The 25192-nt window shown below is 37.8% G+C and overlaps 2 protein-coding genes across 3 annotated transcripts in view; both read right to left on the bottom strand.

The window, feature by feature from the left end:
* cpda (carboxypeptidase D, a) overlaps positions 1-7388 on the bottom strand; it is a 31520-nt gene extending 24132 nt beyond the window's left edge. Inside the window, exons 1-2 of the mRNA XM_053506994.1 lie at positions 6646-7388; positions 4893-5140 (exon numbers count right to left, since the gene is read on the bottom strand). Of these exons, the coding sequence (XP_053362969.1) occupies positions 4893-5140; positions 6646-7265 (868 nt within the window). The 5' untranslated portion in view covers positions 7266-7388. The remainder of the gene's footprint in view (positions 1-4892; positions 5141-6645) is intronic.
* Positions 7389-10536: 3148 nt separating this feature from the next.
* Positions 10537-21174, bottom strand: ywhae1 (tyrosine 3-monooxygenase/tryptophan 5-monooxygenase activation protein, epsilon polypeptide 1). Of its 2 annotated transcripts, XM_053507352.1 has the most exons (7): positions 20995-21174; positions 17996-18195; positions 17781-17887; positions 17179-17385; positions 16794-16930; positions 15055-15097; positions 10537-12015 (listed from the first exon to the last, which is right to left on the bottom strand). In XM_053507352.1, the coding sequence occupies exons 1-6, from the start codon at positions 21056-21058 to the stop codon at positions 15090-15092; spliced, it is 723 nt and encodes a 240-aa protein (XP_053363327.1). In that variant the 5' UTR covers positions 21059-21174; the 3' UTR covers positions 10537-12015; positions 15055-15089. The 2 variants fall into 2 exon arrangements, with proteins under 2 accessions (XP_053363327.1, XP_053363326.1); XM_053507351.1 differs by lacking the exon at positions 15055-15097.
* Between the last annotated feature and the right edge of the window lie 4018 nt (positions 21175-25192).

The following is a 25192-nucleotide window of genomic DNA, read 5'->3' as shown; positions in this document are numbered from 1 at the left end:
TTATAAATTTTCTCTTGAGGGTAAAAATGTGTGTGCTCTAAAATACTTGAGTATCCTATTCTGCATCTTTAATAAATGACTTAATCCCAAAGATTATTAAAAGAAAATGCATGTTTTGTTCCAACATCGGGATTTATCTCATGTAGTTTGGTTATTATGAAATTGATCCCATTCTGACTCTCATTTATGTTTGATGTATACATTTTAAATTGGTTTCAAATCTATTAAAGGTATTTGATTAAAAATTTTTTTTTAGATAATGCTTCTTTGCTGGTTTTGTCTGCTTGCTCATTACCAGGGAGTGTCCAGGTATCCGACAGTAAAAATAATGTTAAAATTACTGGATTCTCAAAACTATAAATTACTTAGGATTTCCACAATTGTTTGATTGGATGATCAGTTTTTTTATGTTGTTTTCTAATGCTTGTATGTTTTGTTCCAACATCAGGATTTATTTTATGTAGTTTTTTTTAGACAATGATCCCATACTGACTGCAATTTATTTTTTATCTGTACATTTAAACTTGGTAGAAAATGTTTAAAAGGTATATAGAGCATTTGATTGCTTTTGGATGATCTGTTTTAATGTTTGGAGAAATTATTTGGAGTCCGACATTATTAGGAAATCCTTTCGTGATGTGGATTCGATGAATTTCAAGACCATACGCAGAGCATTTGCTTCTTCAGTAAAAACTAAACTTTGACCTGGGACGCGTAGACCCTGCTGCAGTGGATTTTGCTTTATTTCCCGTTTCTCCATCCATCCGTGCATCGATTATGTAGTCTTAAACCTTAACCTGGTTAATTATAATCTAACTACCAATCCATTCTCCAGAGTTAAAACTCACACGCACTTAAAACTCTGTTCTGTGTTCAAGTGTGAGTGGATAAAGCTGTACACATACAACTTAGAGGGGTTTATTTTGGGTGTTGTATCCAGTACTGTCTTTCTTTTCCCCCTTAGTGATCGTTAAGCAGATCAAACATTTAAACGTCACTATAAGTCATAGAGAGCACAAGTCTCTAGTCACCTGATGTTTGCTTTACATCATCGTGGAGAATCCGTGTGTGACAAGGATGTCATTAATGCTGCGTGTTACTGTACATCCTATTAACGTGGATTTTACAAACAAAGTCTTACACGCCTTCAAACAAATCAGTTTCTCTTGCTATGTATTTATCCTCACGTGGACTGACAGGAAATGTGTTTTACAGCTCTGAGTGTACTTAAACAAACGTATTCTTAAAAGCAGGAAACCGAGGCTGCTTCTCTGTCTGACTCTCTCTAAGTCACTGTATTAGACATGCTATATGCTCTTTGTATACAACATTCCTTACAACCGGTTCCTGTACTGGGTGCCTCCCAAAAAAAATCAGCCCTGTTCAGCTGGCGTTCAAATGTAAGATATCTTCAGGACAGAAAGTCAAACAAATCTTTGTCACTAACAGGCTTATCGGTCTCTAGAATGGTGCAATAAAAGAAAAAAAAAAAAAAAAAAAAAAAAACATCAGGAGAGCGTCACTTCTTCAGCGTCAGCTTTCTGTTCTTGGCTGATGAGATGAAACGGAGCTCTTCTCCTGTCGTAGCTCTTCTCCTTCTGCAAAGAGAAAGCAGAAGGAGAAGAGCTACGACAGGAGAAGAGCTCCGTTTCATCTCATCAGCCAAGAACAGAAAGCTGACAGTGTAGCAGCCGAAGATTCACCAAAACTGGACAGAAAAATCAAATAAATCGTGATTTCTGCTGAGGCACAGTGTAGACTGTAGGGTCACAATTTGACACCTACAAAAACCAGCCCTCGTTGTACCAACAGTTAAAGCTGGTAGAGGTGGTGTAGGGTGTGAGGAATGTTTTTATGCCAATCTTATTGTGCATGTCAATACCAGGCAGCATTTAAATACTGTTTATGAGTGCTATTGCTGATCATGGCCACACATATTGTAATAGCTACTTCCAGCATGACTTTACCCAACGTCACAAAGCGATAGCATCTCAAACTGGTTTCATGAACATGACGATGAATTTTATGTTCTTTTCCGGCTTTTTGCCATCGACAGAATCTCACAGATATGCAGCATAAAAGAGCACCTTCAATGTTAGTTTGGTATATTGTTCCAATAAGTGTACAATAAAGCTGTAAAGATACAGTACTAGAACCATAAAGTTGATGTGCTGTTATCATGGTGTAGTTTTATCGAAATTTGTGCCATTTGGCTATTTATATGGCTCATAGCATCATAAGGAGGCCATGTCATGTGAAGTTCAGTCATGGATCTGTATCTTAATTTGATCAAAATCAACTTAAACAGATATAAACAGTACTGTGCAAAAGTCAGTAAAACCTAACACAAGTCTTGGGCACATACAAAAATATGGCATAATAAAAAGATGATTTTGAAAACACTTCTGCATAAAAGAAACTTCTATAAAGAGCAATAAAGAGTAAAAAAAAATAAACAGTCGGGAGTTTTAGACACTGATTTGTGCAGTTTTATAAGAAAACAGCTGCTAGGTTTTACTAAGCGTGCTGGAGAATATAAGTCAAACAGATGAGGTTAGACAGGAGTCTCCATTAACGGAAGACGGAATACATGCGTGTGAATGAGAGGAACCCAAGTGGAACGGTAAGACTACAGGGAGCAGAGGTAAAGAAGGTTCACGACTTTAAGTACTTAGGGTCAACGGTCCAGAGCAACGGAGAGTGTGGAAAGGAGGTAAAGAGGCGGGTACAGGCAGGTTGGAAAGGGTGGAGAAAAGTGTCAGGTGTGTCATGTGACAAAAGAGTATCAGCAAGAGTGAAAGGAAAGGTGTACAAGACAGCGGTGGGACCAGCGATGATCTGCGGCTTAGAGACTGAATAAAGACAGGAGGCAGAGTTGGAGGTAGCAGAGATGAAGATGTTGAGGTTCTCTTTGTGAGTGACAAGGATAGATAGAAGGCTAGATTGAGGTGGTTTGGACATATTCAGAAAAGAGATTGTGAGCATATTGGTGAAAAGATGCTGAGGTTGGAACCGGCTGGCAGGATGTCTAAAGGAAGACCAGAGAAGAGATTTATGGATGCAGTGAGAGAGGACATGAAGTTAGTTGTTGTAAGAGAAGAGGAAGCAGGGTTAGATGGAGGCAGATGATTAGCTGTGACGACCCCTGAAATAGGAACAGCTGAAAGAGAAAGTAGAAGAAGAACTGTACACTACCGCTCAAAAGTTTAGGATCACTTAAAAAAAAAATTTTTTTTGTTTAGTGATTTATTTTCATCATTCTCCAACAATACTAGGGATTTAAAAACTATAATATTATGTAACCACAACAAACAACAGTCAGGTGTTATTTTAAGAGACAGATTTCAGCCTTTGGGAACAGTGCATTTGCAAAACCCATCAAGCACCATCATGAAACTGTCTCTCATAAAGACCTTCCCAGGAAAGCAAGAGGAGAAGTTCATTTAGAGTCACCAGTTACCTCAGAAATCACCAATTAATTAGCAGCCCTTAAGATTAAAGCCGTTAGGAAGGATTTACAGATCATGAGTAGCAGATACATCCCTGTATTAACTGTTCAGCATTGCTTTACAGTGTAGAAAGTAATCCCAAACTTTTTTGCTGTGTTTTCATGGGTTTTTAGATCACATCGTTTCTACGCCCCATCAGCTCTAAACGAACAAAATGCCGTTGTTAGGAAAATCCGTATTCAGGTGCAAAAGGTGGCCGTTGGCTCATATTTCAGGACACAATCGAGCTCGGGTTGCTGTGCTGAAAGTGAGGTGATGGCTTGAGTATGCTAGTTTTACTCTGACGTTACAACGGATTATAAAGAAAGGTATCGGAGCACAGCATGATGGCAGAAAACCGAGTTTTGGATTACCAACTAAACATTAGTTCCTTTCACCGGCTCTGGATAATCATCCATTCATGATAATCCAAAAAAACTGAGGGATTTATTAAGTGCTAAGGGCAACACAAGTAGTGTGCCTTTGCCAGTGATTGACAACAAACGCTTGAAATAAGTTCGGAACGCATCATTTCCTGTTTTAACATGCAGTTCTGTGCAAGTGTAAAATATAATTGCAAACAATAGCAACACTCATTTCAAGTACTTAAGGGCAAAACTGCTTAAGTCAGTGCTTTTACTGCATAGTAAGCTGATTTGTCCTCAGCCTAGCTCTTCACAACATTATTATTCTGCTTCAGTCGTTCAAAGTTAATCTGCTAGTTTTGGAATAAGATAATATAAATATAATATAAAAATAATAAAAATATGGAAAAGATTTTGCCAAAAGTTTACAATAACACGATAAGGAAAAAATATATATATTTTAAACACTAGAGAAAGGAATGTAACAGGATTTCCAGAACAATCACCAGGAATCAGTCACAGAAATAAAAACCTGACTCTAACAGTGTGTTTCTCAGAAAACCCTTCATGCTGTGATATTTGAGCGTTTATATAGTTTAACATGGATCTCACTCAGAAAAATAAATAAAAAGGAGGGTTCAAACATCTTAAACTCCAAAAAATAAAAAACTAAGGAATTTAAAGATTATTCTATCTCGTGGTTTTCTTACTTCACTTGTTCCTGATTAGATTCGCAGACAGAAGCCGAGGCAAGGTCAGAGACTAGCCTAAATAAAACATTTTATTTTTATTTTTGTAAAATATATTTAGGTTTTCTTAAAATACAAATGAAGGTGTATATTACTGGTAGAAACCAGATTTAGTAATTTCCTACTGTTTCGAATTACACATAAAGTCAGCCCTTTCTTAGTAAGTATAAGAGTAAGGAGATGTGCTGACCACACCTAAACGCTTTATTGTTATTATATACAAGCTGCATCTTTTGTTTGGTTATTTTTTTTAACCCAAGTTAAACGGTGAAGTAAATGACAGCGGTTACCTGGAACATCGTACCACTGTGCACCGTTAGTGATCCCATCCTGGAACGTCTCGTTGGGTTCGTCTTTACAATTGGGCCTTCCTGTCATCATGATCGGGTGATTCTTGGCGTAAACTAGCGCGAGGTGGCGGAAGAGAGCGTCGTCGGGTGAACTGCTGTACATGCCGGTGTTGTTGTGCGTGACCGAGTCATCGAACGGGTAACTGGCCACTACGGTGCCGCCATGCAAATTTCCAGATAAGACAAACCTGAAACAGAGGGAACAGACTTTGACAAACCTTGACCTGTTTGTGTGGGGAGAAATTGATCGGTACACCTGCCTTGCAACTTGACAAAGAGTTTATAACTTCCCATGACCTTGTATACTATTCTATCACGATTCTTTTGTGTGGTAATCCATGAAACGATTCATTTTAATTCATACATGTTTGCATTCGATGTGATAAAATGTTGCATTTCCTCCACAATACTACAGGTTGTTTGCTCTGAACTATTTCACACGTTGGAAAGGCAGCACCGAAACTTATTTAAGTTAATTAAGAATCGTGACAATAGGCCTCTGAGTGGCGCAGTGAAGAAGTACTCGCCCTATCATCCAGAGATTGTGAGTTCGATCCCCAGGTGATGCTGTAACCTCTCGCAGATTTAGAGATAACCTTTAGGGAGAGCTGATTGGCTGAGTTCTTTCAGTGGGGAGGGATGAGAGGTACTTAGTCACAGACAAACAGGGGCGTCTGTGAGCTCACGCCAGCGGAAGAAGCGGTTAGCGCTGTCCTCGGAGTGTGTTACGCTGCCCCCAACGCTGTGTGAGCGAGCAGTCAAAGCGGTCAGTGACATCACGTGGTTTGGAGGCAACTTGTGACGGGAAGGAATTGGACATGACTAAAAAATAGGGAGAAAATCTGGGAAAATTCCAAAAATATACATATGGAAAAAAAAAAGGATTGTAACAATGACATAAAAATTGGGACGTTTATGAAATCGTGATACAGAATCGTGATACAAATATCAGGTGGTCACTGGTGATTCCCATCCCTACTGCATACAGGAAAAAGCTTTATAGAAAATCAGTGAGTGAGTGAGTGAGTAGTCCTGCACCACCAGTGTCCAGGTTCGAATCCCCCCTCTGGTTTGATGCACACTTTGATGCCTGAAACTTTCTTATTAACACTCACCAACACGACTTCCACATGTACACACACATTTTTTTTAACCTAGGTTGTGTTGCCGGCACGTATCTGTGCTGCTTGAATTTTATAGGTTTTCATTTTCTAAAATCATTTACCAAACAAACAAATACCGGAAAACATTGTAATGATTAAGTATTCAATATAATTGCAGTACAAGCTCGTGCACTAGCCTAATGTGGTTATTTTTGGACTGTAGGAGGAAACCGGAGTGCATGGAGGAAACCCACCAAGCACGCAAACTTCATTCACACTTCTGCTCTTCAAAACTGCGAGACGCAAACCCTTGACACTGACGATCTGAGGCAAAATCGAATCATATCAGGTGGTCACTGGTGATGGAGTGAGTGAGTAGTCTCGCACCGCCAGGGTCTGGGTTCGAATCCCACCCATCTGATCTGCGTGCATAAAGTTTAACCGTGATTTAAGCATGAAAGACATGCAGATTCCCAAATTGGTGTGTGTGTGTGTGTGTCCCAAGTCTCCATGTGACCCTGTATACAGGATAAACTGGTGTAAACACCTCAAGTGAGTGAGAAAATAAGTATTTGCATGGAGCTGCTTACTTGTTCTCAAGAATCCACTTCATCACAGCAACGTTTTCAGGAATATCAGCTTCATTCACGCTGATCGGAGTGAACTGATCCGGGAAGCTCCTGTTCAGGTCGCGGTTCCTGGCGTTGTTCCTGCCCCCGGCTTGGCCGAGACAGTCGCCCTCCTGTGACCTCTCAAAGCCGTCCGGGTTCATGCTCGGCATGATGTAAATATCCGTGGTGTTGACGAGCTCCGTGACCCGAGGGTCGCCCCCGTAGTGGCCCAGGAGATACTCGATCAGGTAGACCAGCACCTGGCGTGACACCGTCTCGTCCCCGTGCATGTTCCCCACGTACTTGAATTTGGGTTTACCCGGCGCGTCGCGCGCAGGCTCCCTGGTGATCCGCATCACCCACAGCTCCCTGCCTTCGACCGAGCGCCCGACACTGCTCAGATTAGCGACGTGTGGGAATCTCCCGGCCAGAGACTCGAGTCTGCGGGTGAGCTCTACATAATTATAGTAAGCGTCATAGCGCTCCGGTTCCTCCAGCTCGCTGCTCTCAGGAGCCTCGGTCGCACGCGAGACACAAACAATAAACAAAAAGACAGCGAGAACACAACCGGCGTTCTTCTGTCGCGTCGGGTCTGACATGTCGGCGTAATTCTGCTTGAACTATAAACTTTAGAAAAACAACAGCTGTCCCATTCCAGACCAGACACCGGAAGACCTACACCTAGCTCTGGAGTAACGAGCTGTATAATGCTCAGGACTTCCTGTAAACTCCCCTCAAAAGGGGCGGGGCTTGTGAGGTTGTCCAGGAAACAACGGTAAGTCCATAACTTCCGCTATATATATATATATATATATATATATATATATATATATATATATATATATATATATAGTTTACCCCTCACATAAAGGGTTGTCTGACATTTCGCTGTAATTTTTGCTTTAATTATAAAATTTAGAAAAAAACAGCGCTCTCGTTCCAGACCAAACCGGAAACCGGAAGACCTACACTTAGCTCCGGAGTATAATGTTTTTTTTTCTTCTTCTTTGTATGTGTGTTTTGTTTGGATTGTGTGTTGTTTGAGTTGTTTGTTATCGTTTTTAGCCGAATAAAAAAAAAAAATCATGACTTCCTGTAAACTCCCCCTAAAGAGGCGGGGCTTATGAGGTTGTACTTCCGGTATTTGTTTTTGTTTACAAAATATTTAATACAATAAAAGTCCACTCTATACACGTTATTTTAGAATTTTAGTTTTTTTTTGTTTTGAATGTTAAAAAAAAATATTTATATATATAATGGAAGGAGAGCATCCTGAACTATAGAAAAGCTCTTAGTGTAGCTAGATCAACGTATATCTCCACTCTTATAGAAAATAACAAAAATAATCCTAGATTTTTATTTAATATCGTAGGCAAATTAATCAGAAATAAGACCACTGCAGAAATCTCCACAACAACATTGTGTAATAGTGAGGACTTCATGAACTTTTTAATAATAAAATTGTAAATATTAGGCATAAAATTGAGGCTTTGAAACCAAATAATGTAATTTATGCAGATGTTAAACTAGCCATGTCAGATCGGAACCTAGAATCCTTTACTCCCCTTGAAGAAAATGAACTAATTTCACTCATCTCTTCCGCAAACTCATCAACCTGTATATTAGATCCTGTACCGACACATTTTCTTAAACAGATAATACCAGCAATAACAGAACCCCTGTTGAGAATAATTAATTCTTCACTCAGCATTGGTTATGTTCCAAAATCTTTTAAATTAACAGTTATTAAACCGATTATTAAGAAACCTGACCTTGACCCCTGTCAGCTGTCCAATTACGGGCCGATATCAAAGCTCCCCTTTATCTCTAAGATTCTGGAAAAGATAGTAACGGAGCAGCTATGCTCATATCTACATAGAAATAGCATACATAAACTGTATCAGTCAGGATTTACGCCTCATCACAACACAGAGACAGCACTCGTTAAAGTAGTAAATGACCTCCTATTGGCCTCAGATCGAGGTTGTGTAACCATGCTTGTATTACTCGACCTCAGTGCAGCTTTTGACACCATTGATCATAGTATTCTTCGTCACAGATTAGAAAATGTAGTAGGAATTAAGGGTACAGCCCTCTCCTGGCTCAGATCCTATTTGACCTATCGGTATCAGTATGTAGACTTAAATGGTGATTATTCTGCATGTTCTCTAGGGTTAGTTTGGTGTTCCACAGAGTTCAGTTTTAGGCCCACTGCTTTTTTCCCATTACATGCTTCCTCTGGGCAACATAATCCGTAAGCATGGTATTAGTTTTCACTGTTATGCTAACGACACACAGTGTCAAGCACGCAAACTTCATTCACACTACTGCTCTTCAAAACTGCGAGACACAAATCCTTGACACTGACGGTCTGAGGCAACAGTGTTAAAATGTAAGACATTTTAACCACCGTGCTACCCACTCGTGCCACATGCCAATGTAAGAAATTTTACTATGAATTAAATTAATTTTTTTTTTCAGAGCCACTTATGTTTATCTCATTATACATCACCTGGTCATAAAATTTAATTACACTTAATTTAGTCACTTTTAGCCTTGATTACAGCTTACAACATGGTTGACAGTTTGTGTATGAAAATGATTCCTCGCGCTCCCAGAATCATATTTTTACAAAGTGAGCGCTTAAATATGGTTGTGCCATCAGAAAAGAAAAACTCAATAAATTTGATAACCTGGTCATTCCGTACATTCAGGTCAAATCTGGACACATCAGGTCAAATTTTATGCACCCTCACACATTAAAGCTTTTTTTCTGATAAGTCTTACTAAAAAAGGATTTTTTTAAAGCCCCACAGCTGTTTAGTCCTGTTTAGCTGTTATAAGTTCTCATTAAATTGCATGTGTATGGAAATACTTACTTTAACTAGTAAACATAGCTCAGGTTTTTACTGTGGATTCTTTTTTACCAAGCAACTTCAAGTGTTTGTATCCTCCTTTAATGTTATTTTCCAACCACAATTATTCCACAAAGTTGACAATTCAGCGCTATCCTTCCAGGTTTTGATAACATGTCGAAGAGTTCTTAACCCAGTAACTTCTAACAGCTGTTTTCTTACCCTTTAATTTGACCTTTTCCGAAATGGTGACTTCGCTTTGGACAAGAAGTGTACATTCGAGCACAGGAATTTTAAGAGCCTTGTTTAAAGTTAGTGGTGCCGGGGTTTGAACCTGTGTCTTAACCACGTCACATCGAATTTAAGAACAGGGGAAGTAATTAGAAATAGTTTAGTAATTGAAATATCACATCTCAATATTTACAACACATCTAACCTTGAGGTAAAGTGGCATGCCACCATGTCAGGTTGCACTTCTGTAAGCCAAGGACAGCAGTTTTACACCATCATAGGTGCTCACCCAAATTGAACAGTTGAATATTAGGGGGAGAAATCATCTGGTAATTTTCCTGGTATTTAATAATTCATATTATGTTTGATGTTAAATAACTCCAAGTGAATCAAAGCTAATATAACCAAATTTGACAATTCTAAAATGTCATTATTGTAAATTGTAATGTACTATAATAACAATAAAAGAAAATGTATTTACTTGACAGCTGGTGTACATCCAATTATAGGTACACATGCAAGTGTGTTAAATATAAACTATAAACATGCATGTAAAAATTTGTAAAAGTTTTCAATTAACTTTAAAAAAGAAATGATATCATAATACCCCAATATTATTCCCAACAACAGCAATACTAAAAGGCTATTCACAGTACTGTTAATTATAAGTGGAACACAATGGTAATGTTTTTTTGGACTGAAGTGCTTGTAAACATGACAGGAGGATGCTTCTGAAGTAAAAGAGTTGGCTTCAATTCTTCTACACCAAATTATCCAAGCTTAATTCTCAATGATTTTAAATTATTTTAATTTTCATGCACTGAATTTAACATGCCAAAAAAGCAACAAAAACAAAACAAAACAAAGAACACTGAAACTGGTTACCATATGCATATGATTAATTAAATTGCATAAGTTCGATCACCATCTATCAAGAAGCATTTATGGCTCCATAAAATAATCAACAGTTTTAATTCATAATGTTTCAACAGAAAATACACTCACCTTCCAAAGTTAAAGCTAACGCCCTGTCCGACTGTTTAATGATCGTGACTCATTGTAGATGAAAGGTAAATACGGGTTCATTTCACTGTTTAATGAAGAATCCCCCATTTACTCAGCATGGAAAAAGTAAATTATAAAACATGCAAAATTAAATCACAAAAGATTTTAATTGAGGCAGTTTTATTTTAACTCCAATGTTAATTCCATGCTGTTTCTCTGTAAGAACAATAATACAGATTTCTAGGTCTGTGGCTCCAGTCAAATTTCCAGTAGTAGTACAAATTAGCATCAAATTAAATATGAACAAAAAGTACAGAAAAAAATTGTAGGCAATATAAATTTAGGGGAAGAAGGAAAATAGACTATTTCATATACTAATGAGAGCTTAAAATCACCTTTATTAGTGCTTTTTAATATTTTCAAACAGCCAATGGAGACCTGCATTTTAAGTTCTAAAAGAAACAAGGCTCCTTTGATGATTTTTCTATTTTTTTTAAGAGCTGCAACTATCCATCCACCTTCAGCCTATGTGCATAATACAGTATTTTAGCACAAATTACAGTCCGCACCACTGCTAAGTATCACTACATAACTCCTACTTTGTGATGTTAAGCATTTTGCTCCACATGGATATCAAGAAACTTGCAAACTTGCTCTGAAAAAACTAAATTGACAAAAAGAGCACTTTATTTTTGACTTGCCCTTTCCAAGGTTTAATCATTTTAACTGCATTCGATAATTGCACTAACACAAATATTACAGCTCCAACAACTAATAGCCTAATAGTAGACATATCAGTAATAGTAATAAAAGTTAATTTTGCAATTACATTAAGAAAAACTCAAATATATCCAGCAACTGATAAAATGTTGAGGAATAAAGCAAATAAACTTAAAAAAAAAAAAGGAACATTGTACCAGGACACACACACGAAAAAAAAAAAAAATCTAAGTTCTGCCCATCCGAAATTACAGTTGATGTCTGTTTCAGAAGTGGTTCTTGTTTTAATTAAAGGGATAATAAAAAGAATATTAAAAAAAGAAAAAAAAACTAATGGAGGACAAACAAATAAAAAATAAAAAAAAAAGGGGAGGAGGCATCAAGCTGTTGCGTGTCATTCTTGAGGTTGGGCTTGGTGGCCGCCTTTATGAGGGGGCTTTGGGAAGGGGACGAGTGGGCTGGAGTCTCATATTGGCTGTGATGTTTCACTGGTTCTCATCCTCCACATCTTGCAGCGCCTCTTTACTCTGTTCCTCACCTGCACATTTATAAAAAAAAAAAAAATCCATTAATACATCAGAATTTATCAACTTCATTTGTGTAGTTTTAAATTTTGACAGCAAGAAAACACATCATTAAAATGTGTTTAACCAACACAAACGCACTCCTAGTGGAGAAGACATGCAACAAGCTGAAAAATTATTGTTGCATTAAAAAGCGAGTGTGTGTAAGAGAATAAAATAGTGCCATAATTTTCACACACGTTCCTCTGGGCTTTGTAACCAAGTGCCAGGAATGTCCTCAGTTTTATTTATTTCTTACTTTAAATCATAACCACGGGTGCACAGACAACGATAGAATTAGATTTAGATTACAATTGCAGGATTTAAAAATTATGGAGAGTTCGGTTAAGGTCTATTTACTTGTCCAGTTTGTCAACTGTACACCAATTGCACACTCCAGAGGAAAAAAGACAGCAAAAGTAGTGGTGGGTGTAAGGTCAATTCCTGACTTGCATAAAAATCACCAAATTTGTGGAACACTGACACCCAAGCAAACATGGAGGCACACATATGGAAATATACTAATAGAAATAAACTATCTGGAAGAAAAAAAACTGGGGGAAAAAAAACCCTGGAAATTTTAGTCCCTTATTTGAAAACGTACCCATAATCCAAATCATTACCAACAAACTCCTGCACTCGATTCCAGTACAAACAAACAACTACCTAAATTTATACAAATCTGGAAACTGTAAAATGCTCTGGTTTTATCTGGTCTTCGATATCTAACACAGACATCCGCTGCCAAGATATCTGAGAGATCAGTGGCGCAGTAGTAATGTGCATTAAAGGTTGCTTTAACATGCAAGATCTGTCTCATGTCAATTAAAGCAACATGCATTCAGTGAGAATCCATCGATGTTCTGTGCGTGATGGTGATACTACTGAGTGTTCTGTCCAAAACAATACCGGCATGTGTATCTGGGATATACAGTATGACACAGTTCGTGCAAGTTAGACACTTTATCCCATTCAGTCGCACTCACTGTTCAAAACACTTCTTAATACTGTTTCCAGTTCATGCTCTACACTCACAATAGCAGTTTTTTTTTATAGAGACCATCAATGATGTTCATTAGACATGTAAAGATACTTAGAACTCGGAAGAGGACATTTGCCCATGTGGATCGTTCATGCGTCATAGATTTTTTTGGGGGAAAAACTATAACTTTAACTTTGGACAGCCGGCTCCAAAAAAAACATAGCAAGTGAAAATATGTTAAATTAAACAACAGTTAAGTAATATTTCATTTTATGCCAATATATAACAAATAAAAACATAATAATTACTACTGTTATTACCCATTATAACTCCATTAATTCCTTTTGTTTTGCTGGCAGATAATTTAGCTTCTTTCCACAATTTCTACAAATGTGCTATTTTTTCAAAAATAGGAAATGAGCAAAATGACCAATACAGCTGTTTTATTTTATTTTTTTAATCTTATAAAAATAAATATCTGTTGAATTTGCCCAAAATCAATATATTCTTATTTGCTATGATGGATAATTTAGTTGACATGTACTTCTAAATGTAGTTAAATCCAGCCATATAATGATTCCCCCTGCCCCCTCCCTTCATTATAAAAAATCCTTTGAAAAAGTTTCACATCCATATTTACCTAACCAAATATTTGCCATTACATTTTTTAAATTTGCAAATTGGCAAATCTTAGGCAGTTTCTTCCAAAAAAAACTAAATCAAATGATTCTTATATCAGTGGTGACTAATCATGACAACATTTTAAAGCCATTTTGCTGAAATGTGTATCCAGACATGTGATATATCCTGTAATATCATTACATATATTCACATAAGACATGGTTGTCCAACCCTATACAAAAAGTGCCAGTGTGGATGGGAGATTTCATTCCAACCGAGCAGAAGCCAAACCCGATTCCACCTGTTTAATCAGTCGTTCTTGGCGTTTAATAAGACCATTAGGTGCTGCATCTGCTTTGTTGGAACGAAAGACCGCACTCACACTGGCTCTTTATGCACAAGATAGGACAACCCTCATTCTTATATGAATAAATATATATATATATATATATATATATATATATATATATATATATATATATATTGATATATATATATATATATTGATATATATTGATATTACAGGATATACCTGATTTTAAGATAAACATTTCAGCAAAATGCCTTTGAAATTATTTCATAATTATTTTTTTCCTCTATAACACCTTTAAGGAAGAACAGAGTATTGAGATCATTCTCATGCCCTGATCAAGAAGTTGACAATAGTGTTAATTTCTCCTACATATTGAGACTTTTGAGTTATCCTGTATATACTTTTTGGAGAGAGGGAAAAAAACATTTACTGCATTCGGGTAAAATTTCTCTTTAGGCTAGTATTTATTACACTGTTTGTATATGAATGTCATTTGTTTTGTTCGATTTCACATTGTTCCTCAATCAATCCGTTAATTTTCATTTCGGCTTCAACATGTTCACAATGTGAAATTCAGCAAACAAACCTAGGAGTTAGAGTCAATTATCAACATTATGGTCTATTATTGTTAAGCAATCTGATTAGCCCCTTTGGCTGAACAAGCCTAAAACCAAATCACAATAACTAAATCAATTTGCATGTGTTTTCGGAGTGTGCAGAAGTGGAAAATACCATTGTAACGTTGCGTAAGGAGTTTAAAAGTCCGATAAGTGGATCTGATTTATAAAAAAATGTGCCAAGGTATTCTCATATATTAATAATCAGAACAATTGCTGCCAAAAGTCACATTACCAGATGCCCTCTAATGAGCATTTACAATTATAAATTTAAAATTCCTGTTTTATATTTCCACAATTAATTAATTAACATCTGCAGACCTCTCTCATAGTTCAAGTCTCCATCAAACTGTTAATGTCAAGGCATGCTTGAGACACACAAGTAGTTTTCTGGACATAGCAAACCTTCACACAAAAGCTTAGGGTGAGTGAGTGGCCATGTGGTTAGCAACATAGCAGAGCAAGAAATGAGCTCACTTACAAATACAGTTTTGTGGGCAATAAACTTAATACCCTTTAGGAATCTAAACAGTAAGAATAGGGGGGAAAGCAAATGGTTAAATGGATGACAGGGGAAAAAACATTTCAGACAATAAGATAATATGGCAATTTAATACAGACTGCAGTTTTGGGGGTTTGATACTGAGCTATATTTATCATTCTATTCATAGAAAAACTGCATTTTATTTTTTTTTAACTCTTACAAGTTACTAGTTTACTGAAAAGAAAGCAACAAATATTGTTGAGATTGTAGAGACTTTAGAGTGGGAACTAGTTAATTTATAACTAGTTTCAATTAAAATGCGGACAGCCTTCGGATTATTATTTACCCGAGTACCATCACTATTACTCAATATTTTCTCACTGGATACAAGAAATGCAGTGCTCCTTATTTAAAAGCTGTCCTGGTATTCAAGCAAATTTGAAGACAAAAAGAAAAAAACTTCTAAAAGAAATGTTTAGACTTGTGTTAGTCAGTTAAGTGTATATGAGTTTATACCTAGATAATGTGTTTTTGGCTAGAGGCTGTAGTTTTATAACCAGAAGGATTTATGTTTAAGTAAATTTACTTAGGAAAGCTTTCAGGTTCGGGAGAACGTTTGTAAGTTGGATTCGTTCATAAGTCAGACAAGGTGAGTCCTGTACACTTTTAACACAAATATATGATGTATATGATGAAAACACAGGTTTGTTTTTTTTTTGTCCCGCATTATACTCTTGCAAGACTGCGCTTCTAAATTGCGAGGGGAATCCTGGTGATGCATCTGACCTTGTTTAAATTAAAAAAATAATGGGTGCTTGAACGAATAGAGCAGCTTCAGACTGTGAACTCCGTCTCATTGTCTCATTAAAGATTTTCTAAAATTAGGATTATTCACCATCAGGACAGCTTTACAGGACAGACATTTTCTCTCAGACTGATTCACTGAAACCAGTGAGACTCACTCATTTCTCCTGCACGCCCCCATGCTTACACGTACAATACACCGGGACTTTGAACATTCCATACGTTCTCTTACAAACGGAAAATATTGTACATAATCATAATGCAAGTCATAAGGGGACTTACTGTAGACATATAATGCTCTATATTAAAAAAAATTGGCAGCATATCAGGCTACTGCTATATATGGAGGAAGAGATGTCCCCACAATATGCATGAAAATATTTCATTCTTGAAAAGCGAAAAAAATATTCTATTGCCAATTAGATTACTATATGTGGCCAAATTTTTGTAGACACCTGCCCAATACACTAATGTAGGTTTTCTTTAAACCGTTGCCATAATGTTAAAAAAAAGCTCAACAGAAAGAAATTTTTATTTGCTCTAGCATTGCCATTTCCCTTGACTAACATTAACAGACCGCAACATTTTCAGAACGATAGTGCGCTTCTGTGCATAAAACAAGCTCCATGAACACAGGGTGTGCTGTGTTTGAAATGGAAGAAGACCTGTATGATGAACAGAAACGACAGACGTGTACCAGGACTTATGCTCTGACATCAGAGCCTGATCTTGGTAAATACATTTGTTGCTAAAATGGTCAAAGCTTCACCGATTCATGCTCCAAAATATAGTGGAAATCCCTGCCAGAACAATGAAGGCAGAGAAAGCACGTTAGATGCCTAAACACCCCCCCCCCCTTTTTATTATTTTTTTTTAGTAACAGCTACCTGCGATTTTAAAATCTGATGTACTCTGCATGCCGAGTGCCTTACCATCTCCCTGCATATCTGAAGTCCATAGTGTCAGATTATCACGTAACAACTGCATGATGAGTGTGGAGTCCTTGTAGCTTTCTTCACTCAACGTGTCAAGCTCAGCGATAGCATCATCAAACGCTGCCTTCGCCAACCTGAAACCAGTAACCACCACATTATCCTGTTTGCATTTCATTTAAACAACCACGCAAGGCATTAGAGCACAGTTGACATTTCAGCCCGAACATTTTCCCAACATCAGCCACCGATCGGTCTTCCTCAAGCAAGAACCAACTTAAACGAGCTTCCTCTTTAATTATAAGGAGACGACTGTTCAGTCTGACTATCTATAATAAGAATAAGAAAAAAACTTTTACAGTTATATATTAAAATTGAGACACACCTGCATGCACGGTCTGGAGAATTGAGGATTTCATAGTAGAATACAGAGAAGTTCAAAGCGAGACCCAAACGGATAGGGTGTGTAGGTTGAAGGTCTGTCATTGCGATATCACTAGCAGCTTTGTAAGCAACCAAACTGTTTTCTGCAGCCTCCTTCCTGTCGTTTCCTGTGGCAAACTCGGCGAGATACCTGTGGTAGTCGCCCTTCCTGTAAAATCAGACACACAAGCAGAATGTGTGAGGCGTGTCATCCATGCAACCATACAGATGTTTACCACATTCATCTGCAATTTTCCCCCTGGTTAAATCGGAGGCAGCTGTTAAAAAAAAAAAAAAAAATAAAAAATTGAAATGTTTCTTGTGTTCTTTAAATAGTTAACAAATTAGATATGTCTTACACCTAAGAAAATAATGACTTAAAAAAAACAAACAAACAGGCAAGTAGCACCAACATTGAAGATAAATGTTTATCATGATTACACCCAATATATCTCCATCTATACCATATTATGTCAACATCATGATATTAATTTATTAGACACTATTTAAAAACAGCCCCATAAATTTGTTCAAGATTCACCTTAAGTAAATGAAATTACATACATTTTGTAGTAGAACACCTTGGACTCTCCTGAGTTAGCAGCCGGAATTAGGTGCTTGTCCAGCACATCGAGGATGTCATTGCAAATAGATTTCAACTCTGTCTCGACCTGAATATAAATAAAATAAATAAATAAAATAAAAAACATTGCAACTAAGACATGGAACAAAACTGAAAATTGCTTTAAGATTGTATTAACTGCGCAGGAACTCCTTACTGTTTGCCTGTACTCCCGGATCATCTTCAATTTGTCCTCTCCACCCTTGTTTTCCTCTTTCTGCTCGATGCTGCTAATTATCCTCCATGACGCTCTTCTGGCTCCTATGACGTTCTTGTACGCCACCGACAGCAGGTTTCTCTCCTCGACCGTGAGCTCGACGTCCATCCCGGCAACCTTCTTCATGGACTCGACCATTTCTATTAAAAAAATTATAAAATAAATATACAATAAATAAAAAACAGTGATCTTTACACAGAGGTGTTTATTGAATCACCACAATAAATCTCACTAAGTAATACATACGTTATTGAGGCCATGCTATGATTAGCGAGTTCATATTTCCCGTGTGTGTAGTACAAACAGAGAGGCAAATAAACAATAAAAGATTGTGCAACTACAAAATCGAGTGTATGTAAATCACAGACTTTGTAAACATAAAATGGACAGGCAGTATTTTTAACATGTATTACATTGGCGTTTTATGTTTTGTAGTAAAATAAACGACAGTATTTTACTATCCGATCAGTTAGCTTCCATGCCCTTGAACATATTTCCTTTAAAACTAGACGTTTAAACAGGAGTGATTACTTGATAAACTCATTCGCTGATTTAAAATTAAATTTATAACCTGCATAACCTGGTGCTACTTTAGCCATCATTTAATAAAAGCAAAGCATTATGCATCTATATGCACTTTAACACAACTAGATCCCGTGTTGAAATTGATTGATGGTGATGGAGAGCCTGAGTCTTAAACTGAATCCGGCAGATACGCAGTATTAATATACAGTATAAATGTGTGAATAAGTCAAGTTATTGCACAGGTCATTAATGCACAGGGGGTTACAGCCGGTCATATAAAAAAAATATTTATACAAGATATTAATACCTTTTTATACTCGGCATTTAATACAGAGCGATGAGGTATTCTTCTCTCCGTTTTTTATTTAACTTGATTATTTCTTTATTGTTTCACTGTTTTTGCTAATTTTATACAATGGAAAAACAAAATTAAATGTTAATTGTTGTATATTGTTCCATTACAATTTAGATTTTCTTATTATTATTATTGTTTTTAAGAGTCCATTTCTGTGTCTGCAGCTATTTTAGGATCGTACAGCACTTCGGTCAACTGTGTTGTGTTAAACATGCTTTAAAAATAAATTTGACTCGACTATTGCAGAGGTCAGGATTGCACAATTCTCTCAACCCAGACTGGAACAAAAAGGTTGTCTCCAAAAGATTCCTTCCGTAACCATACAGCTGAATTTGCGCCCCTAGGAGGGGGGGGGGCTTACACATTCTACAGAGAATCTCATTGGATGAACAAAGGACCAGAACATGATGAGTCATCGTCGTTGATTCAACATCATTGCCAGATAAACCGTCCTACTGTCAGGCACTGAGTCGCTTTTAAGGATTAATTGCAATTTCAGAAAAGCTTGTCAATAAATTAGATTGGGGCTTTGTGTACAAGTGCACGGTCAAGAAGCCAGTTTAATGTGACTAGGTTAACTCAATGTAGGTCTGATTAAAGTGGAATTTTGCGGCATACAAAGCATTTTCACCATACGCCAGGGAGCCATTTTTTTCCTAGTGGGGTTGTTTTCTTTTGTATGTTGTGCAAGATTTAGTGAAGGGTGAAGGGTTTCTATGGTTCCCAAGAATGTTGACAAGAAAGAAAGGCAGCAAAAAGAAGAGAGATTTTTTTTTCCAGTTTAGATTTTTAAAGCAGCCAATGGTAAGGGGAATTATAAATTAAAGTTAAGTGAGGTTTAACGTCTTTTGATTTTATATTTTACTTCACTTGCATATCTTTTGTAAATGTTCTGATTGATTTTATATGCATTAATATGATTATCGTGTTGAAAATTGGTGATCTTGGTAATATTTTCGAATGGCTGGAACGCATTATATACATTTACATTATTTCCTAAGGAGCAAAAATGGCTTTGCAATAAATAAATAAAAAAATTCACCTCTGGAACGAGTAAAAAATTTTTATGCCGAGGTGTGTGTGTGTGTGTGTGTGTGTGTGTGTGTATATATATATATATATATATATATATATATATTTTCACAAACACACTGTAGGTGAATTTGCAACCACTATGGGGAGGGGCTTATACATTCTAGAGAGGATCTCATTGGATGAGCACACGACTAGTCCAGGATGAGTCATCATTGATTCAATATTTTTGGCAGACGGTATCAGTCCTATTGTCAGCACAGAGTCTTTTTAAAGATTAGTTTTGATTTCAGGGACATGTCAATTAGATTAGACTGTTGGGGCTTTGTGTCTGAATGCATCAGTTTATAATGTGACTATGCTAGCTTACGCCATGTCTGAATACAAAATGCTGTCTTTAAAAAAAATAGTCCTTTTATTTGTTTGTTTTTTTGCACCAGCCTAAGGAGTATACCTCCGCAACACAACACACACACTTACTACACGAGCTCAGCCTGCTTGTGGTAGCTACTTCACGCTGTACCCTAACTTAGCATGTTGGACATAACGTCACTGACGCCATTGCTGCGTGACAACCGTGATTTATTCAAAGAGCAAACCAGTAAATTTGTCTAATCACGATTACTGCAACCTATAATTAAATCACTCGGTGTCAGGTGGGGTGTAGAGGTCTGTAACTCCCTCCCGCCGCCACTGCCGCCGCCTTGGCTAGCAACAGCTCGCCTCGCCCAATAACTATCCGCCATTTTGTCTGTTCCACTAACGTCTCCATCTTCATCGAATTCTGATGAGCCAAGTAGTTTAATTTCAGGCGAAACGCATTCTCGTTCAAAAGCAGCCCATCTACACGGCTTTATACCAGTCGAAACTGGGCGCTTACGATGAATACCGCGCGAGCTAAAATTAGCTACCATGCTAACTAGAAGCTAGCGAGGAAACCCTACGCTAGGGCTCGCGTTAGGGGGGTGGGGGGGTCTAAGCGTTTACAGACACACACACACACATCTTCCTTCAAATTCAAGCTTACCGTCGTATCTCTCGGCTTGTTCGGCAAGCTTAGCTTGATATACCAAATCCTCCCGGTTAGCCATGATGAATAAGTGTACTTCAGCGACGAGATCTTGAGAAGAGAGATGGGAGTGAAGCAGCGGGCCCTCGCACAAGCCAGCAGCTGCAGCCTGAATGGTGCTGAAGCGCGTCCGCCGGTCAAACTGGAGAAAAAATGGCGGCGGCTTTCATCCGGGAACTTTAGACAACAGCAGCAAGGACCAACCATAGACTTTACTTAATCCTTCATCCATTCTGAAAGGGTTTATATATATATATATATATATATATATTTTTTTTTTTTTTTTTAAATAATTGACAACAATTTTAAGCGCGTGTGTTTATATTTATTATTAAATTGTTATTAATATGTATTTATTTGTTTCAGTTACATTTTAAATTTTCCTCGTTGTGATTTAAATCTCCCTCTCTCTGTTTCTGGGAACCCAGGAACTCCTCAACTGCAAATTAAATCCCACAGATTCTCTCACTCACTCACTCACTCATTTATAGTCTATACCACTTTATCCTCGTGTAATAAAGAGTCGCCGAGGACCTGGAATCTATCCCAGGAGACTTGGGGGACACCCTGGACAGGGTGCCAATCCATCACAGGGCACACACACTGACACACACAACAAGACGAGCAATTTGGGAACACCAGTTAGCCTAATCTGCATGTTGATGGAAAACTGCAGTAACGAGAGGGAAACCAGCAAGTCACCAAGAGAAGGTGCCACTAACCACTAAGCCACCGTGCTGCCCAGATTATTCTGTACAGAGTGTCATGAGGTGTCTGGAACCTATCCCAGAAGACTTTGGGTAGACGGGTAGGGTATACGCTGTATGCTGTGCCAGTCCATCGCAGGGAATACACACACACAGGATCACATGCTCATTCAAACACTACAGGCAATTATTTTGGGGAACACCAATTAGGCTACCCTGCATGTGTTCAGACTGTGGAAGGAAACCGCAGCTCATAATCCCATATGATTTAAGAAAAATAATAACATACAGTAGGCAGCATGGTGGTGTAGTGGTTAGCACTGTCGCCTTGCACCTCCAGGGTCTGGGTTCGATTCACGGCCAGGCTTGATTCATGTCTCTGTGTGCATGGAGTTTGCATGTTCTCCCCGTGCTTGGTGGGTTTCCTTCATGTACTCCGGTTTCATCCCACTGTCCAAAGATGTGCAGGTTAGGCTAACTGGCATGCCCAAATTGCCCATGGTGTGTGAATAAGTGTTTATGTGTGTGTGCCCTGTGATGGATTGGCACTCTGTCCAGGGTGTACCCTGCCTCGTGCCCTAAGCCTCCTGGGATAGGCTCCAGGTCCCCGTGACTCTGAATACAGGATAAAGCGGTATGGAAGATGAGTGAGTGATAACATACAGTACAAGCCAAAAGTTTGGACACAGGTTTGGATTAATTTTCTACATTCTAAAACGATACTGGAGATTTAAAAAATATGAAATAACATGTGGCATTATGTAATTATGTAACACCAACGACAGCAACAGGAGAGAATCTCATGTTCAGGAATAGTTCTCGCAAGAACAGTATTGTTGAAGGTCAGTATTTAGAGTTACCAGCCTCAGAAATCACTAACAAACAGCACCTCAGATTAGGACTGTTATGAAGGCTTTACAGATCATAAGTAGCAGACACATCTCAATATCGACTGTTCAATGCAGATTCTTCGCAAAAACCAACATCTGCTTCCTGGACTCTGGTTGTTTTGGCCCACTTTGAAAACCATTGCATGTATGTGGACAAAATCAGTACCCACTTTTGTCTGCAGAGAAGGAAAAAAGACTTGGGGCAAATTGCCCGTAGTGTGTGATTGTGTTGTATAAAAATGGGAATAAATACAATGGTGATTGTGGGCATCCACGGTCAGTGTTTGGACTACAGAGGTTCCTAAATGGATGGAAGGATGAAATTAATACCAGTTAGCTCTTTGTAATTTGGAATTGCTATATCACTTAGTCATAATCCACGAGAATCCCCGGTTTACATATATATAATCTGGACCTATATTTTCTTCCCTTGTGCATAGAAACTGGAAATCATTGTCGTAAAGACTAGTAGGCTCTGCAATAATCCATAAAAAGCCTGATTACTGTAACTGTACCTCCTGAATAATTTTCTGTACAAGAATAAGAGTAGTCATTAATTTCTAAATATATCCCTATAGAGTTACAAGTGCACAATACCTCACATCAGATTTTCAAAGTAATGGTACAGACCCCAGTAACCAAGCATTCGACCCTGAAACATGCTATATACGCCGATCAGACATAACATTATAATTATTTGATTAATATTGGCTAAGTTCCCCCCTTGTGCCAACAAAATCTTTTAATACCTTTCTATGGAAACCAAAAATTACAGCAATTAGCGCTATAGTAGCTCTTATATTGGATCAGAATACACAGGCCAGCCTTCACTCCCCAAGTGCATCTTAGAGCCTTGGCCGCCCATGACCCTGTCACTGGTTCATGATTTTCTTCCTTCCTTGGACCACTTTTGGTATGTCCTGACCACTGTAGCCTGGGAACATCCCACAAGAGCTGCAGTATTGGAGTTGCTCTGACCCAGTTGTCCAGCCGTCATAATTTAGCTCTTGTCACAGTAGCTACAGTTACAATTTCTGGTTACAATGGTGGCTGGAAGTGGGTGGGATAGATTAGGCAGGAAAGTGAACCTTTTGTCCTGAAGCTGATGTGTTGGAAACAAACAAAAAAAAGGAGCAAGCAAAAGGATTTGAGTGATTTTGACAAGGGACAAATTGTGATGGCTAAATGACTGGGTCAGAGCAACTCAAAAACTGCAGCTCTTGTGGGATGTTTCTGGTCTGCAGTGGTCAGGACATATGCAGGACAAACATGTACACAAGTGCATTGCTGTTTTGGTGGCAAAAGGGGGAACAACACATTATTAGACGTGTGGTCATAATGTTCTGGCTGATCTGTGTATTTGTAGACTGAGAAAACAAACTAGGAAAAAAAAAAACTGGAAGGTACTATTGGCCAACAAACAATTCATTTAATTTCCTTCTCTCCAACCTTGGCAAAACTTGTTACCATGAACATCTCATTGTGCATAGGAACATTGTGATGCTGTAACAACTTTGGCTTCAGTAAAGGGCCAGGGGTAGCTCAGTGGTTAAGGCATTGGACTACGGTTCGGAAGATCCCAGGTTCAAACCCCACAACCACCAAGTTGCCACTGTTGGGCCCTTGAGCAAGGCTCTTAACCCTCAACTGCTCAGATGTGTAATGAGATAAAAATGTAAGTTGCTCTGGATAAGAGCGTCTGCCAAATGCCTAAATGTAAAGGAAAACTGTAATGCATACAAAGCCATTCTATATAAGTGTGTGCTGTTAGCTTTGTAACAACTTGCAAAAGATCCACATATAATTACAGTGCAGTTTATAAAATGTCAAACCATTAGTAGTTCAGTTTTTATTTCTTAAAAGCTCAACAATGCAAGACTTGATCTGAGCAGGAAACCATTGAGATTTTTTTGAATAGCCTCTGTTTTGACAAGACTATGTGATGTGGAAATGGTGTATGGTGGTGCAATGCAGTGCCTCATCATGGCTCCAATGTTCATGGGTCGACATGTGAATAGGGGCAGCACAATGGATTGATCTCTTATATCTTATTGGGTGTTTTTCTGATTTACCATGATTTGAGTTTGAATTTACAAACTGACCATTTTGATTCATACAAATTCACATTTCATACAAACTTAAATAATTATTTTGATTGTGTAAAGCTGCTTTGCGGCAATGAAAATTGCTAAAAGCGCTATACAAATAAAATTGAATTGAATTGAATTTACAACTGCACTTACCAGGATTAAGTGGTAACTGGTTGATGAACGACTACGAACTGACAGGGTGGCCCAAAAGTCTGGATCCATAGGCAAAACATTTTTTAAATATAAATTACAGCAAATGTTCAAACTGACATTCTCTGACTTACCAGCCTTTGTCTATACACAGAATAAAAAAATAAATAAAAAATGAAAATCTATAAGCTAATTATTTGCTTATTTTCTCATTTAGGAAGTCGACTGGGCCGATTCTGATAGACTACCAACTTCCATAATAAAATAATATAATACTACGTTTTTATCATCTTGTGTCTGAAATAAAATACTGTTTTTT

This window comes from Clarias gariepinus, chromosome 11 (assembly GCF_024256425.1).
Source record: "Clarias gariepinus isolate MV-2021 ecotype Netherlands chromosome 11, CGAR_prim_01v2, whole genome shotgun sequence".
NCBI classification, from domain to species: domain Eukaryota; kingdom Metazoa; phylum Chordata; class Actinopteri; order Siluriformes; family Clariidae; genus Clarias; species Clarias gariepinus.
This window is presented reverse-complemented; position numbering and strand designations above follow the sequence as displayed.

Excerpts from the sequence above, each read along its gene's own strand:
- ywhae1 (XM_053507351.1), bottom strand. The coding sequence starts at position 21,058 with ATGGCTAACCGGGAGGATTTGGTATATCAAGCTAAGCTTGCCGAACAA. Across the intron at positions 18,196-20,994 it reads ACAAGCCGAGAGATACGACG|AAATGGTCGAGTCCATGAAG; the intron begins GTAAGCTTGAAT and ends TTTTTTTAATAG. Across the intron at positions 17,386-17,780 it reads AAGGTGTTCTACTACAAAAT|GAAGGGCGACTACCACAGGT; the intron begins GTATGTAATTTC and ends CTGATTTTACAG.